Here is a 16,780-nt window from a genome sequence, read left to right on the forward strand (position 1 = left end):
TTCTGTGAATTCTGCAATAAAAAAAAAAACTCTTACGAAAAAGTGTCTTAATCGAACCGAGGAGAGACTCTGGCCTGGCCGAATGGTAATAGGGGAATTAAGCCTGGGAGTTGTTGGGAGCCAAGTTGGGAATAAAAGTCTAGTAGGAATTAATTGGCTAGGAGTGAACTGACCGCCCGGTGGGATAGCTGGATAGACTGCAAAAACGACTGAAATCCCATGGCAACTTCTTTGTACCTATTTGGCCAGCAATTTTTATTTCTTGTTCATCCAACTGACACGTCTACTTGGAGACTAGCAAACTATATCCTCCGTCCGACATCAAGTTCTGGGACTTTTCGGTAGATCCATCCGCCATTCACACGGTCAATTAAGTGCCGGCATCTTTATTCTCTGTAAGCAAATATTGTCCTTGTATATTGGTATTCTACATTTTGTACAATATCTTTGACAATGTTTTTGAAACAAGCCCATTTTGATCCCTAGGTGAAGATCACAAACTAACTTCTGTTTGGGCACATTTAGAACCGAAGGTACCGACGGCAGCTTGGAAGACGTATTAGTAAGTAGATGGCCTCTGACACCCTATTCCCTGGCCGAACAATGGATGATGTTGTCTGGTGAATAGATTAGCTCCCATGTCACTTTCTGTCTTTGGTCGCCAGACGATGTATCGACGATTCCTCATTCAATACAATCATTTAAGTCTGTCTACATAAGTTTAGAAATTAGGTCTCTATGGAGCGAAATATGTACTAGCCTGGTCCCAACGTCTGGTCGATAATGTATGCTTTGTGTAAGCATCATTCAAAGGTTTGAATTGTGTTATCAATACATAATGAGGAAATTGAAGATGCAAATAAAGATGGAGGTAGATAAAAATATCTGTACACAGATAAGTCGTGAATACTTTTGGATTATTTTGGAGCAGAATTGAAACAGAATAATTACTCCCTGCACTTGGCAATTTCAATTTTTCCTATCTTTATCGCACTTATCATATCTTACATAAATAATGTTTTGTACGGAACAAGTATTGTTACAATAGTAAGGTGCAGCATTTTTCTTGATGGGAAGATTATTTCTATGCATGTTAAGAAACATTCAATTTATGATAACAATTTACAAGACGAAGACTTTATAAAACATTAAGTCGATCACGCCGATGAAGGTTAGACATCCAGGTAATGAGATACGCCCAAAAGCGGTTACTCAAGCAACTGGATATGACGGTCAGACATCTAAGACAGCATCCAATGATCGGTGACACTTAGGAAAGCTGGTTGAAGAGCAGGCTTTAAACCTACCTAGTATGACTTGGTATGCAAAGAAGATGAAGATAATTTGGATAGTCCAATAGGAACCAAACGTAAGCCAAGGTAGGGTATAAAACCTACTCTTCAACCAGCCTTCCTCAGTGTCACTGACGAAAAACAGTGGATGCTGTCTGAAATGGATGGCCATTTCCAAAACTATATCCAGTTGCTTGAGTAACTGCTTTCATCAGTTCGGTCTGCTGCCCTCATTATTGATGAATACCAGACAGATTCATACAAAGGAAATGCTAGGTCATTCATTACATGCATCATCTAGACATACGGCCGCCTTCGGGCCTACACACTGTCGAAGCGCCATATCTTTAGAGAGCTGGGTTCATGCCAAAAGATAGTTTAATACCGGGGGATATATATCTGCCTGTGTTATTAGGATGTGGCGAATTATTCAAAGCTGTAACCCCTGTAAGCTACCCAATATCCCTATGGGATCCAAAGGTGACCATAAAACCTGCATAAAGAGGAAGTGATAAGCAGATTCTGCTCATCAGTAGACGCTATGAAGTTATCATGTCATCGAAAGGTCTGCGAAAGTTGGCATAGTTTGATAGGCTAAATCTTTGGAGCGAAGATATGAGCGTAACCTTGTACATTAGGGAAGCTCAAATGTTTTTGGATCAATCATTATAATCCAATGCTAAACTTTATTCCAACACAAAAGTATACATGAATCAAAGTTATCATATCGTAAAAGTTGGCTTAGTTTGATAGGCTAAATCTCTGGAGCGAAGGTGTGAATTTAACCCTGTACATCAACTGGACGTTACATCAAGCCACATCTAACAGCTCTATCCACTTACACGTCTGCAGGGAGATGATTTAAGATCTGCAGATTGACTACTTTGCCATAATAGGCTTTCTTGAGAATGGGATCAAGATGCGGGGCGCCCCTAGCTGACGTCAATTCACGAACGCCACTAAAGGTGCTTAACACGATGGACTTCCTGCAAGCTGCTTCAAGGACTGCGTTTGTTACGGTTGGACTCCACGGTTCGTTTAATGGCGTTATTTAAGAAGTCTGCCGCCGTCTAGCCATTAGCAGTACATATATTTCACAGTTCATATTTCACAGTTCATATTCAATAAAATGTCTAGTGACTTTGTGCAAAATCTTAAAACTAAAGGCGCTCAAAGTGATGGACTTCCTTCAAGCAAATTCAAGGACTTTGTTTGTTCCGGTTAGACGTCATGGTTCGTTTGATGGCATTATTACAGAAGTCTGCCGCCATCTACCCATTTGCAGTACATATATTTTATGTACAGTTCATATCCAATAAAATGTCTACTGTCTTGGTAAAAAACTTTAAAAACTATACTAAAGGTGCTTAAAGCGATGGACTTCCTTCAAGCTGCTTCACGGACTGTCTTTGTTCCGGTTAGACTTCATGGTTCGTTTAATGGCATTATTACAGAAGTATGTCGCCATCTAGCCATTTGCCGTACGTATATTTCACATACAGTTCGTATCTAATAAAATGCCTACTGACTTGGTGGTAAAACTTAAGACTAAAGGTGCTCAAAGTGATGGACTTCCTCCAAGCTGCTTGAAGGACTGTGTTTGTTCCGGTTAGACTTCATGGTTCGTTTAATGGCATTATTACAGAAGTCTGCCACCGTCTAGCCATTTGCAGTACATATATTTCACAGTTCATATCCAATAAAATGTCTACAATACTGACTTGGTGACAAAAAATTAAACTAAAGGTGCTTAAAGCGATGAAATTCCTCCAAGCTGCTGCAAGGACTGCGTTTAGACTTCATGGTTCGTTTAATGGCATTATTACCTCTGTCTGCCGTCTAGTCCTTTGTAGTACATATATTTCACAGTTCATATCCAATAAAATGTCTACTGGCTTGGTAGTAAAACTTAAAACTAAAGGTGCTTAAAGCGATGGACTTCCTCCATACTACTGCAAGGACTGTGTCTCGACTTCACGATTCGTTTAAATGAAATTCATTACTTCAGGCTGCCGTTTAACCATTTGCAGTACATATATTTCACAGTGCACATCCAAGAAATAAAATGTTTACTGACTGGAGAAGAGGTCTTTAAAAAGAAATAAGAGTGTATGTTTCACAGGCGGTCAGTGACATCGATTTTGGTAATATCTCGCGGCATATCTATGTTTATACTTCAAATCCAGCCATAAAATATCTACTGCTTAGGGAAGAGTTATAAACGCTTGAAAGGAAAAACGTACACATATTTTTTTTCTCCATTGGTTTTTGATAGGCGAGTAAAGACATCTTTTTGAAATAGGTTCTCAGCATGCTAGCAATAAAAGAAATGGTACTACGCTCGAGGGAAATCTAAGTCGAGAAAGTACACAGTGTTCGCAGTGGTTGTTATTGGGTGTCAGCAGGATGGAAAGGATGTGCACTTAGGTGGTGATAAGAACACGCTGTGACTGTCCTGATGGGCCATTATTCACAGCATTCAATATGATTACAAGCCGTGGAAAACATACTGTGCATGTAATGATGTGCAACTGTCATTCAACAGGCGCTGGGCATTTTCTTCTTGGTCTGATGACCAATGCCATTTTCCGGCAGCTTACTACATGGGTTGCTGCCAACGGCTTTAGTAACTCATATTTTGTGACTGCATTGAACAGTCGTAGCCTAGCGGGCCATATGTTGTATTTCAACATTAATAAAACAAGGGAATCTATGTTACAATTTTAACGGCTTCAATAAGTCATATTTTGTGACTGAGCACACGTAAGCTAGCGGGCCATGTTGTATTTCAACATTAACAGAACAAGTGAATTTATGTTGCGATTTTGAGTGACATATGAGACGTATAGTAGATGGATAAATACATAATATATTACCTAGTCTATTGGGTATGGGTCTGAAGTTGAGTTGACAGATGAAACATGTGTACTGCATGTTTATAGATGTAATATATTTATTACATTCTGTCTGATCATTATCTTCTCCCTCATGATCTCAATAAAAAGAAGAGCCGAGCTTTGCGAATAAACAAAGGTTCAAATAAATCAAACAAACAGTACAGACACTTAGACGCATAAGATTCACCCCCTGGCATTTATATACACGAATTGAGTCCTAGATGTTCCGATCAGCCATCAATGGACAGTACAAATGTTATAGCTGTAAGTATGTATCTCTCTATCTCGGCGTTAACAGCATCCTTCCCCTAGGCCACAGAGCAATCGTAGCTTTTAAGAGTTTTATGGACCATGATATTGTTGAAATGACCCCGAAATCCGCTGCCCTCTACGTTGATGGGAAGACAATTTTTCAAAACAAATGGGAACATCCGTTACATTTCATACAGTGGCAACTGTAACTGGCAATGTTATGGTTCTGGCGATAAGGCATTGCATGTAGAGTGTGTATGTATATATATGTCAACGTAGAGATTGGAATCCAGGAGAATTCGGAATTACCCAGGATAAATTGGAATTCCAATCTCCCCTAGGGGAAATACTGGGCTTAAGTACTGTTGTACATTGAATAGTGTACAGCAAGTTTAGTGTTTGAAAAAATGAATTCCAGTCTCTCATTCTCCTCGATTCCAATTTCTACTATGTCATATATATGTACGTGTATGTACGAAATCTGGAAGATAAGTGTTTTGGAGGGCAACAGGGTATCTCAATAAACTAGAAAGGTCGACATTTGCTTAAGAGCAAATACAGCATATTTCAGCCATACCCCTTCCCACGCAACATTGGACTGTTCCAAATCACCCCTGCGCAAAAATGGAACATCCTCTTAACAGTACATTATGCCCCAAAGTGGACTGGTATTGTGAATTAATTCCAGGTAAAAACAGAGCTTGCTTCTATTTTTCAGAAAATGACAATAATCACACCTTCCATTCGGAAAATTTTCATCATGACTGAAAATTGTTGAATGACTTCATGTAATGTCATTAACAATTTTCAGTACGATAACTAGGTGTAAGTTTAAAAAAGTATAAGCTCCTTGTGATGTGGGTACATTCATTATTGCAGTGAACTTTTTTTTTATTCAAGTAGGGCATACGATTTGATAATTATCAAGCAGGTGCAGGTACTGTAGGAGCGTTTGTTTTCTTCAAGCTGTAAAACTGTTAAACTGTTTTACTTTGTATGCAATCAGCCATCGAGCCTATTCTTATTTTAGTTTAACAACTTCCTGCCAGACCCGGAAGATACGATTGAACCTTGTTCGAGGATTTATTTTCGTCTGTCTGGTCAGTCTGTTCATACCCTCGAGGCTGGCGCTGAGACTGTTTTATTGGGCTGAAACTCTGGCAGTTTAAAGTTACTTACAATTTAAATGTTCAAAGTTTATGTCAAACAACAACAGCACTAGGAAATGTGGCCACTATAGACAGGTGGTCACTATAGAGAATTGACTAGGAGCCATACGTTACACATGATCATTAATCATATAAACATTGCACAGGTAAGCCAATTGTTTAGATGTACAATTAAGTTCAAATAATTCTGAAGAGAAATATTGATGAGAAAATAATCATTCTCGCCACTGTCTAACTTATAACTAGAAAGGCCGACATTTGCTTAAGAGCAAATACAGCATATTTCAGCCATACCCCTTCCCACGCAACATTGGACTGTTCCAAATCACCCCTGCGCAAAAATGGAACATCTTAACAGTACATTATCCCCCAAAGTGGACTGGAATTGTGAATTGATTCCAGGTAAAGACAGAGCTTGCTTCTATTTTTCAGAAAATGACAATAATCACACCTTCCATTCAGAAAATTTTCATCATGACTGAAAATTGTTGAATGACTTCATGTAATGTCATTAACAATTTTCAGTACGATAACTAGGTGTAAGTTTAAAAAAGTATAAGCTCCTTGTGATGTGGGTACATTTATTATTGCAGTGAACTTTTTTATTCAAGTAGGGCATACGATTTAATAATTATCAAGCAGGTGCAGGTACTGTAGGAGCGTTTGTTTTCTTCAAGCTGTAAAACTGTTAAACTGTTTTACTTTGTATGCAATCAGCCATCGAGCCTATTCTTATTTTAGTTTAACAACTCAGTCCTGCCAGACCCGGAAGATACGATTGAACCTTGTTCGAGGATTTATTTTCGTCTGTCTGGTCAGTCTGTTCATACCCTGGCGCTGAGATTGTTTTATTGGGCTGAAACTCTGGCAGTTTAAAGTTACTTACAATTTAAATGTTCAAAGTTTATGTCAAACAACAACAGCACTAGGAACACATACATTTGCTCTGGAGAAAATACAGCAGTTTTCGCAAGTTCCAGTCCAGTGATAGAAATGTGGCCACTATAGACAGGTGGTCACTATAGAGAAAAATGCTCATCTATTGACTAGGAGCCATACGTGATTTCAGTACACTGATCATTAATCATATAAACATTGCACAGGTAAGCCAATTGTTTAGATGTACAATTAAGTTCAAATAATTCTGAAGAGAAATATTGATGAGAAAATAATCATTCTCGCCACTGTCTAACTTATAATTACGTATCAAAACTAAACGCAGATTTTCTAACTAACGCACCTTTCGCCGACTTCATCAAAGGACCGCCGGCTATCAATCAAACACGGCTGTTGATTAGACTTACAGTTTCAAACAGTCATGTGCTGTGTGCCAGTTGACAGCGAACTTCATGCTACGTGATGTTTTACATTGCTTGTACCTTCTATCCTACAGCGGTGCTTCTACAAAATATTTATACTGTAACACTGAGTCCCACATGTTTTATAGAATAGAATTTGACGCAGAACAGCGTTTTCTGCTGGGTATTTTTCTTGAAACATGTCCGTGGGAATATCAGCGAGGCGGCGACGTAGGGATATCAGACCGTCAACAAAAGTCGCACGGCGACTAACGGCGCAGCGAAGATACTAGCGCTTCAACTAAGGATGGCAACCCGTACAATATTTTTGTATACTGTTGAGCTAAGTAAAGTTTGTTGTTTATGAGGTTTTAGTTGTCTTTGAGGCTTTGATCCGAAATATTTTAAAGTCAAACTGCTGAAGAGAAGTAAGTGACTGCTACGATTATCGTAGATATGGCCCTAAAAAACTGATAAAAGAAGCCTTCTCAATAGTCTAAAATGCAAGAGCTTCCGGGGGGGCTTCGCCCACCTGGGTCCCCCCCACAGTGGCCCTGCCCCTGGACCCCGCCAGGGACATTCGGCGGCCCCCGTACCCCTGTCCGACGCTTTGAAAAAATCCTGGCGAGAAGTCTGTACGGCCTGAGTCTTCAAGTTAACGTATTGTGTGGTCCCGCTTATGAATATTAATTAGCCTTCACTTTCCTCTTCGCTGATTGGCTGAAACATTAATTGAATTAACTCTTCCTGCCGGCTAGACGCAGGTGCAGATGTCGGCTCTGTGGGGTGAACGTCCGAAAGGTCATGGCATGGAGAACGAAAGAAAACCAATTTCCCCTTGAAAAAGTGCTGTAATTAAGCCTTTTACAGTACTTTATGCCAAAAATTTTACTTGGATCATTTTACCAACTATCTTATGCCTATCTATACCAAATGTTACTCATACCAGGGTACAGGTGTGCAAAATATACCGTTATAAGACCGTCAACAACAGTCGCACTGAGCTAACAGCGCAGCGAAAATACCATCGCTAGCGTTTCAACTTCGGATAACAAGTTATAAGTACTGTTGAACTCAGTAACGTTAAAGTTTGTTTTTAGTTGCCTTTGACGGTTTGACCTGAAATAGTGTTACGCTAAACTCCTGAAGAGAAGTTAAGTGACTGCTGCGATTATCATAGATATGCCCCTAAGAACTGGTACAATATAAAGCCTTCTGAATAGTCTAAAATGCGAGAGCCTTAGGCGGGCTTCGCTCCCCCTGGCGGGAACACTGCTATATACGGGATCATGAGGCCCCGCCTATGAATATTAATTAGCCTTTGGCCTCCCCTTCGCTGATTGGCTAGGTCTTTGATTCAATTAACTCTCCGACTGACGCGCACAGGTGTGGCTCTGTGCGGGGTCACGGAAGGTCACGTCAGGATGCCAAAAGAAAACAAATTTCCCCTCAGAAAAGCGCCAAAATTAATCATTTTAAAGTTGTTTATGTCAAAAATTTTACTTGAATCTTGTTACCAAGTATCTAATGCCTATCTATACCAAATTTCAGGTCATTTAATTGTAATACCAGGGTACAGGAGCCAAAAGTGTCCTTTTTTGGTCAAAAATTGGCCAAAAATCGCAAAAATAAGCATTTTGTTGCACTGTACACCAAAAGTGTTATCGAATTTATATGAAGGGATTATCAAGGCACATCTGTGTCAAATTTCAGCTCATTCGGTTGCAATACCAAGGTACAGGAGCCAAAAGTGTCCTTTTTTGGTCAAAAATTGGTCAAAAAATCGCAAAAATAAGCATTTTGTTGTACTGTACACCAAAAGTGTTATTGAATTTATATGGGGGCATTATCAAGGCACGTCTCTGTCAAATTTCAGCTCATTTGGTTGTAATACCAGGGTACAGGGGCCAAAAGTGTCCTTTTTTGGTCAAAAATTGGTCAAAAAATCGCAAAAATAAGCATTTTGTTGTACTGTACACCAAAAGTGGTATCGAATTTATATGGGAGCATTATCAAGGCACATCTGTGTCAAATTTCAGCTCATTTGGTTGTAATACCAGGGTACAGGGGCCAAAATATACAGTTTTGGTCTAAAATTGACCAAAAAATCTCAATAAAATCATTTTAGAGGCAGATATGAAAAAACTGAGAAAAAAGCATCAAGGTATTGGCCTATTCTACCCCTGTGCCAAATTTCAGGTCATTCGGTCCAGGAACGGCGGAGATGAATCACTTTGAAGATTTGACAGGAGAAAGAAAGAAAGAAAGAAAGAAAGAAACATTACGAATACAATATATTTCACCATACTATGTATGGCTGAAATATAATTACGTATCAAAACTAAACGCAGATTTTCTAACTAACGCACCTTTCGCCGACTTCATCAAAGGACCGCCGGCTATCAATCAAACACGGCTGTTGATTAGACTTAGAGTTTCAAACAGCCATGTGCTGTGTGCCAGTTGACAGCGAACTTCATGCTACGTGATGTTTTACATTGCTTGGACCTTCTTTCCTACAGCGGTGCTTCTACAAAATATTTAGACTGTAACACTGAGTCCCACATGTTTTATAGAATAGAATTTGACGCAGAACAGCGTTTTTTGCTGGGTATTTTTCTTGAAACATGTTCGTGGGAATATCAGCGAGGCGGCGACGTAGGGATATCAGACCGTCAACAAAAGTCGCACGGCGGCTAACGGCGCATCGAAGATACTAGCGCTATAAATAAGCGCTTCAACTAAGGATGGCAACCCGTACAATATTTTTGTATACTGTTGAGATAAGTAAAGTTTGTTGTTTATGAGGTTTTAGTTGTCTTTGAAGCTTTGACCCGAAATATTTTAAAGTCAAACTGCTGAAGAGAAGTAAGTGACTGCTACGATTATAGTAGATATGGCCCTAAAAAAACTGATAAAAGAAGCCTTCTCAATAGTCTAAAATGCAAGAGCTTCCGGGGGGGCTTCGCCCACCTGGGTCCCCCCCCCCCCCCCCCACAGTGGCCCTGCCCCTGGACCCCGCCAGGGACATTCGGCGGCCCCCGGACCCCTGTCCGACGCTTTGAAAAAATCCTGGCGAGAAGTCTGTACGGCCTGAGTCTTCAAGTTAACGTATTGTGTGGTCCCGCTTATGAATATTAATTAGCCTTCGCTTTCCTCTTCGCTGATTGGCTGAACCATTAATTGAATTAACTCTTCCTGCCGGCTAGACGCAGGTACAGATGTCGGCTCTGTGGGGTGAACGTCCGAAAGATCATGGCATGGAGAACGAAAGAAAACCAATTTCCCCTAAAAAAAGTGCTGTAATTAAGCCTTTTACAGTACTTTAAGCCAAAAATTTTACTTGGATCATTTTACCAACTATCTTATGCCTATCTATACCAAATGTTACTCATACCAGGGTACAGGGGTGCAAAATATACCGTTATAAGACCGTCAACAACAGTCGCACGAAAATACCATCGCTAGCGTTTCAACTTCGGATAACAAGTTATAAGTACTGTTGAACTCAGTAACGTTAAAGTTTGTTTTTAGTTGCCTTTGACGGTTTGACCTGAAATAGTGTTACGCTAAACTCCTGAAGAGAAGTTAAGTGACTGCTGCGATTATCATAGATATGCCCCTAAGAACTGATACAATATAAAGCCTTCTGAATAGTGTAAAATGCGAGAGCCTTAGGCGGGCTTCGCTCCCCCTGGCGGGAACACTGCTATATACGGGATCATGAGGCCCCGCTTATGAATATTAATTAGCCTTTGGCCTCCTCTTCGCTGATTGGCTAGGTCTTTGATTCAATCAACTCTCCGGCTGACGCGCACAGGTGTGGCTCTGTGCGGGGTCACGGAAGGTCACGTCAGGAGGCCAAAAGAAAACAAATTTCCCCTCAGAAAAGTGCCAAAATTAATCATTTTAAAGTTGTTTATGTCAAAAATTTTACTTGAATCTTGTTACCAAGTATCTAATGCCTATCTATACCGAATTTCAGGTCATTTAATTGTAATACCAGGGTACAGGAGCCAAAAGTGTCCTTTTTTGGTCAAAAATTGGCCAAAAATCGCAAAAAAAGCCTTTTGTTGCACTGTACACCAAAAGTGTTATTGAATTTATATGAAGGTATTATCAAGGCACATCTGTGTCAAATTTCAGCTCATTCGGTTGCAATACCAAGGTACAGGAGCCAAAAGTGTCCTTTTTTGGTCAAAAATTGGTAAAAAAAATCGCAAAAATAAGCATTTTGTTGTACTGTACACCAAAAGTGTTATTGAATTTTTATGGGGGCATTATCAAGGCACATCTCTGTCAAATTTCAGCTCATTTGGTTGTAATACCAGGGTACATTTTAGAGGCAGATATGAAAAAACTGAGACAAAGGCATCAAGGTATTGGCCCATTCTACCCCTGTGCCAAATTTCAGGTCATTCGGTCCAGGAACGGCGGAGATGAATCACTTTGAAGATTTGACAGGAGAAAGAAAGAAGAAAGAAAGAAACATTACGAATACAATATATTTCACCATACTATGTATGGCTGAAATATAACTAATTCTACTACTACTACTACTATTTACTTTCAGCGTGACATGAAAACATTGCGTCGCTACACCACACAGATAGGTAGATGGATATGCACAACACCAGCAGCATAATCATGTAGATTCATTCAGTCACTGAGGGTTTTAATAGGATATCAAAAGACTAGCCAAACTATAATAAAAATGACTTGATATGTAGTTCAGTCTGTTGTTGCCGGTGCCAGCACGTGCCAGCCATTAGGCACCAGAGCCTGCATGCCTCACGAAAAGTTTGCCTGAGCCTTCTTGAGAAAGACCATATGGTTTTAAATCACCAGGATTCGTCTAGAAGCTTACAGGCTCGGAGAAATTCAGTCTACAGCACTAGAACCTTGGAGAGACTGATAACTAGGTAAAAGGGACCGCTTGAGTGGAATGTGAACTTCTACAATTCTCTTCAGTTGTCTTAACCCTATCCAGACTGGGCTTTTTGGGCCTTCCCTGGCCTGGGGGGGGGGGGGTGCTCATTCAAATTCAAATTCAATTTCAAATGTTTAACTAAGATGTGTTAGATATTAAAGATATATGAAAAGAAGTTAAGTTTAGCAAGGAAATCTTAATATTCCATTGTTTAAACCAAAATTAGTGATTTTTGTCAAATTTGCCTTTCAGAAACCCGTTGCCATGGCAACACGAAAAATCATAAACTCAACCAATTTTTTTAAAAATTGTTGCCAACAATATTTTAGGAAAACTTACCAAGGTTGGTTTTTTTACCCCAACCCTTTTGGGGGGTATAGGGGGTAAAATTTGGGGCGGGCCTTTTTAGCCCCCCCCCCCCCCCCCCCCCCAGTCTGGATAGGGTTAAGTGCATATGGATTAGATGGTGGTTGACCTATAGATAAATGCAGATTTCCTGTCAGTTCACAAAACCTCGACCGAGGCTTGCTCCTGAACAGTAGATACAAGGATTGCGTTTCTATAGTCTCCAGGTGGTTGGCAGTGATAGTGACAGGCTTTACGCACTATATTGTTTGAAAATCCCAGAAAATCTCTAAAAGCCAGATTACGATGCAAACCGTTAAAGAATAACAATTGTCTACTTTGTATGGAGCACAAACGATCCAAGTTACCATAGCAGACTTTACTGATGTCGATGTTTGAAAACTCTACTCTTTAATAGCCACTTTAGAATGTAAGATTAAACCACTTTGAAAAGTAAAATTGTCTAGAAAATAGTTGGGTGGTTCTATCGATCGGAAACACCGTGCAGCCGATGTCTTATTATTCGGAGTCACGACTTTCATTAAAATTAGGACTTAGGTTCGTATCCTAGGGCGCAAATGAGAAGGCGCGCTTCAGTCATAATAGTACACTTACTAGGGGGTAAATGTAATATTACAGCCTAGGCTGGCTAGTAGGAACAGAGCCAACATTTCTTATAAGACGGAAATTCAGCGTTAAATTACTCAATGGAAATAACATTATTCAGGAATACGTTATCTCAATCGACATTCAAACAGATACAATTGTATAACATTACATGCAATCGCAACTTTTTAAAAATTTTAACAGAATTGCAGGCTAAGGGATATTCAATTACAGACATGACTTCCCCTTCATTCTATCTAGCATTAAAGTAAATAGCCAAGCCAATACCATATTTTCTACAAAGTAGGAGAGTAAGAGGTGGAATATAGGAAGTTAAGAAAAGCTATCATTTTTGTCCTAGTGCACGTAACGCCTTGAGTTGTGGATCGTTAGAAGAATGCCAAATTTTGTTTTTCGCTTGCAAGACACGACAACGCTAGTTCGCCTACGCACGCAGCAGAGAGCGTATCTACGGTTCTACAGATTCAAAGCCAGCCTTGGTCTTAAGTAACAGCTGAGGCTGACTTTATACCCAGAGAATGCCCAGATGAAGCTTTGAATACGGAAAATCCCTGAGTGGCACAGTGGTAGACTTACAGCGACCTAAGTGCTCACAGTTCATTCACTGTATGGAATGTGTAAGAGTTGTGAATAGGTATAGGGACGGACCCTCTGCATGGCAACAAGGCTGAGAATAGCTTGCTTAAAAGCGTCATCTTGCTTTTAAAAGTCGTTCAATCCGTTGTCTTACTATGGAAGTACCATACCTAATAGCTAGACCGTATGCTAAGTATATTTAACTTAGCGAGAGCAATGGTTGCCAATGAATTACTAAGCATATTCAAAGGTTAGAAAATGACGACGTTCCTATCTCTTGTGTCTGTCTCAAAGTTTCACGTTATCTAATAAAATACAAGAATCACACAATTTACACTGCTTTAATTTCAATGTGGAGCATATAGTTAATGGATTTGCATAAAATTTGCATAAAGAGTCTTAGACCCATGACGTCTCACTTGGACCATAGTGCATCATGCTTAAAAGTAACCATGAGTCACCAAGCTATCTTTTAATGGAACTGGACTAATCGTGTAAAGAGTGGGTTACGCTTCTTATTTCCAGGCCTCTTCTCAGAATCCCCTCATGAACTTAAAGACGACCAGGCTAGAAGAAAGCATTAGGCCTAGGGAAAAAAATGTTGTGTTTCCTGTAACAGTCCTGAAAAAATTAGGGTCGGTAGGTAGGGATAATCTTTTTTTTTTTTTTTTTTTTTTAGACATGGTACCTGGCTTGAAAACTGGCAACACATTGGCCAAAAGCATTATTTCTTAAGCTGGGAACTGTGGTGGTGTCCATGTCAATATCTATCCATACACTTTGTTACATAGAACTGTACATTTATATTGTATGCTTCTGATGTCATCTTGCCGGCTCATAATCTTCATCTTCTGCTTTAGGGAAAGCTATCACTTATACACAGAAACTAACTCTTATACAAGGATATAAATTGCCAACAAAACATTGGGCATAGGTCCCCACTAGGACCCCTTACCAAGGGCCAACAGTCTGCCTTCAAGCTCAACAAGTGGAACAGTATACACAACTCCAAGTCATGTATTTCCTGCTTGGAACTTGAGGCAAGTTACCATGAAAAATGTAGAAAACATTGGGCAAAGCATCCTAACTTAACTTTTATCATCTTGATCATGTTAGTTAGAAAAAAAATCAACAACAAATTTTATCTAAGTTTGCCTATAGAAATAAGAATAAAAACCTTGCTGGAATTATTGGCTCTCTGAGTTAATAAAAATCTATACAGACTAAATACATTTCATGGTCAACTGGTGCAGATGGAAAAAAATATAAATACTTGCACTCCCCCAAAAAATACATGCACAACCAAAAGTACTATACCATAAACCATATATTAATTATCTTTTTTTTGTTACATGTACAATTGTTTGTTAGCAAAAAATTAGATGCAATTTGATAAAACCTCCTTGGAAAAACTCACATGCAACATTATTACCAGTACAAGTGCTGTCAAGCCTGCATTTCCCCCCAAATAAGATAGGGGCGCTGCTGTACATAAAACAAAATGGCGGCTCTCGGTTTGTTTACTTCATTTCGGACGGCTTTTGGGCGGACTTTTTTGCATTTCAGGCGTACCAAAATAGGTTAATTTTGGAGGTACAATAGTGAAAAAGCATTGTTTGTTTATTGAGTTGTTTGTTTGGGTGCTGATTTCTATGTTTCAGTTGAAAATTTACTGTGTGTTTGAGCACATGCTCCTGAGCTGAGTCATGCTTCTGAACTTCTACGTTTACTTTATACGTGTCCATGTGTATCTCATATTTACGATGATTTATGTGTTCCTAATTATGTTAACTGTGATTTATGAAGTAAACAGAGGTAATTGATGTTATTTGGACTTTTTCTACTGCACTAGGAATTAGCAGAACATGTTCAAAAACCGATTCTATAACGATGCATCACTCGAAAGCTCCTTGCACAAATTCTCACATGGAAAATTCATGTCTGCCAGCCGGCCACCCAAAAAAAAGTCTAGGGTCGGCAGGTTTTTCTAGGGTCGGTCGGGTTACAGGAAACACAACATTTTTTTTCCTAGGCCTTACGTAACGTATCCGCAAGAATGGACCTGATGGCATGCGCATTTGCAAAGGCCGATGAACCTCCACTTGACGTGTATGATGTATCACAGAAGAAATTCGTACTAACGAAAGACACAATTTAACAGTCAGACAGATATATGTACATGTACTTACTGTTGTTGTCAGATTTGCCGTGGTAGGGTAAGGGCTATGGTGTGGAGCCTCTGTACTCAGCCCTGAGGTATTACAGCATACTGCTACCAGATCCGGCACCCCGGTGTAAAACAGAAGTACCCACGTCAGGTGCATTCCAAGTCCTTCAACAAGCCGTCTATTGATGTTTTATTAGAATTACATACTAGAAAGGCTACAGAGGGGACTGTAGCAGGTGCATGATATGAGATACTGCTTCTTTAGTACTTTATCCCTATTTTTTCCTCAATCATCCCCAGCGTATTACAATTGGCCGTTACTTACTGTAAACTACAGAGCAAAACAATATGATGCAGTAATAATAGGTCTCCATATTCACATACGTAAGAATGGTAATCTAAGGAGCAAAAACAATATTGATATTCACCTACGTAAGTCAATAAAATGAAAACGTTCCACTGAAGACTTTTAAAGTAAAGTGACAAAGTTTGCAAACTGACGTCAAACGAATTAAATGGGATTTCCTGGGGCCATCTAAGCGACAAATATAAGACGCAAGAATGACAACGAAAATTCATCGCGACATGTAAAGGTAGCTAGGTCTTATGGGATGAAACTATGTGGGAAGTTTGTACGTTATCATGAAACGCCGCTGTGAGAAGGTGGGCCGAAGCATTATCCCGTATTCCCGCGTGCGCTTCTAAACTGTCAGGTACGTTTTTCCAGATGGTATATTTGGCTGACAGCCCGGAAGACAGAGGGAAGAAGCTGGTTTAGCATGACAATGTGATGGGAACGGAAGCATGGCCGTGGCAAATGGCAGGAAACGACACCATATTTTACCATTTACAAGGCATTGCCATCATACGCATGGTCCATACATATGTGTACAGTAGTAGTGGTACGGATATTGGTATTCACTTCGTCTATCATGAGTGCAACGAATACAAATGCATGTTTCTCATGATTTTGTCAAACGAAGCATAAAGAAAAAATATATAAAACAAACATTCCATCGAAAAAGGACTTGTCCTGGGATCTACACAAGTTTGTTCAAAACATGATAGAATATTTACTTCTTCACTGTTAAGAACATTACATTCTTTAAAGTATACAAAATTGTAATGCCTCAAGGAACATTCGAATAAGTAAACTGTCAGTCTAAGGATCAAACGGAAATGAAAAAAATATTGAAGATGACATCCCTGGACTACGAAAGAAGTAGA

General features: G+C 39.6%; 1 protein-coding gene across 1 annotated transcript in view; it reads right to left on the reverse strand.

Annotated features, from left to right (window-relative positions):
* Positions 1–15,680, reverse strand: part of LOC118406743 (synaptotagmin-12-like) — a 75,788-nt gene extending 60,108 nt beyond the window's left edge. Inside the window, exon 1 of the mRNA XM_035807042.1 lies at positions 15,576–15,680. Within this exon, the coding sequence (XP_035662935.1) occupies position 15,576 (1 nt within the window). The 5' untranslated portion in view covers positions 15,577–15,680. The remainder of the gene's footprint in view (positions 1–15,575) is intronic.
* Positions 15,681–16,780: the final 1,100 nt, after the last annotated feature.

Source organism: Branchiostoma floridae, chromosome 19 (genome assembly GCF_000003815.2).
Source record: "Branchiostoma floridae strain S238N-H82 chromosome 19, Bfl_VNyyK, whole genome shotgun sequence".
Lineage (NCBI taxonomy): Eukaryota > Metazoa > Chordata > Leptocardii > Amphioxiformes > Branchiostomatidae > Branchiostoma > Branchiostoma floridae.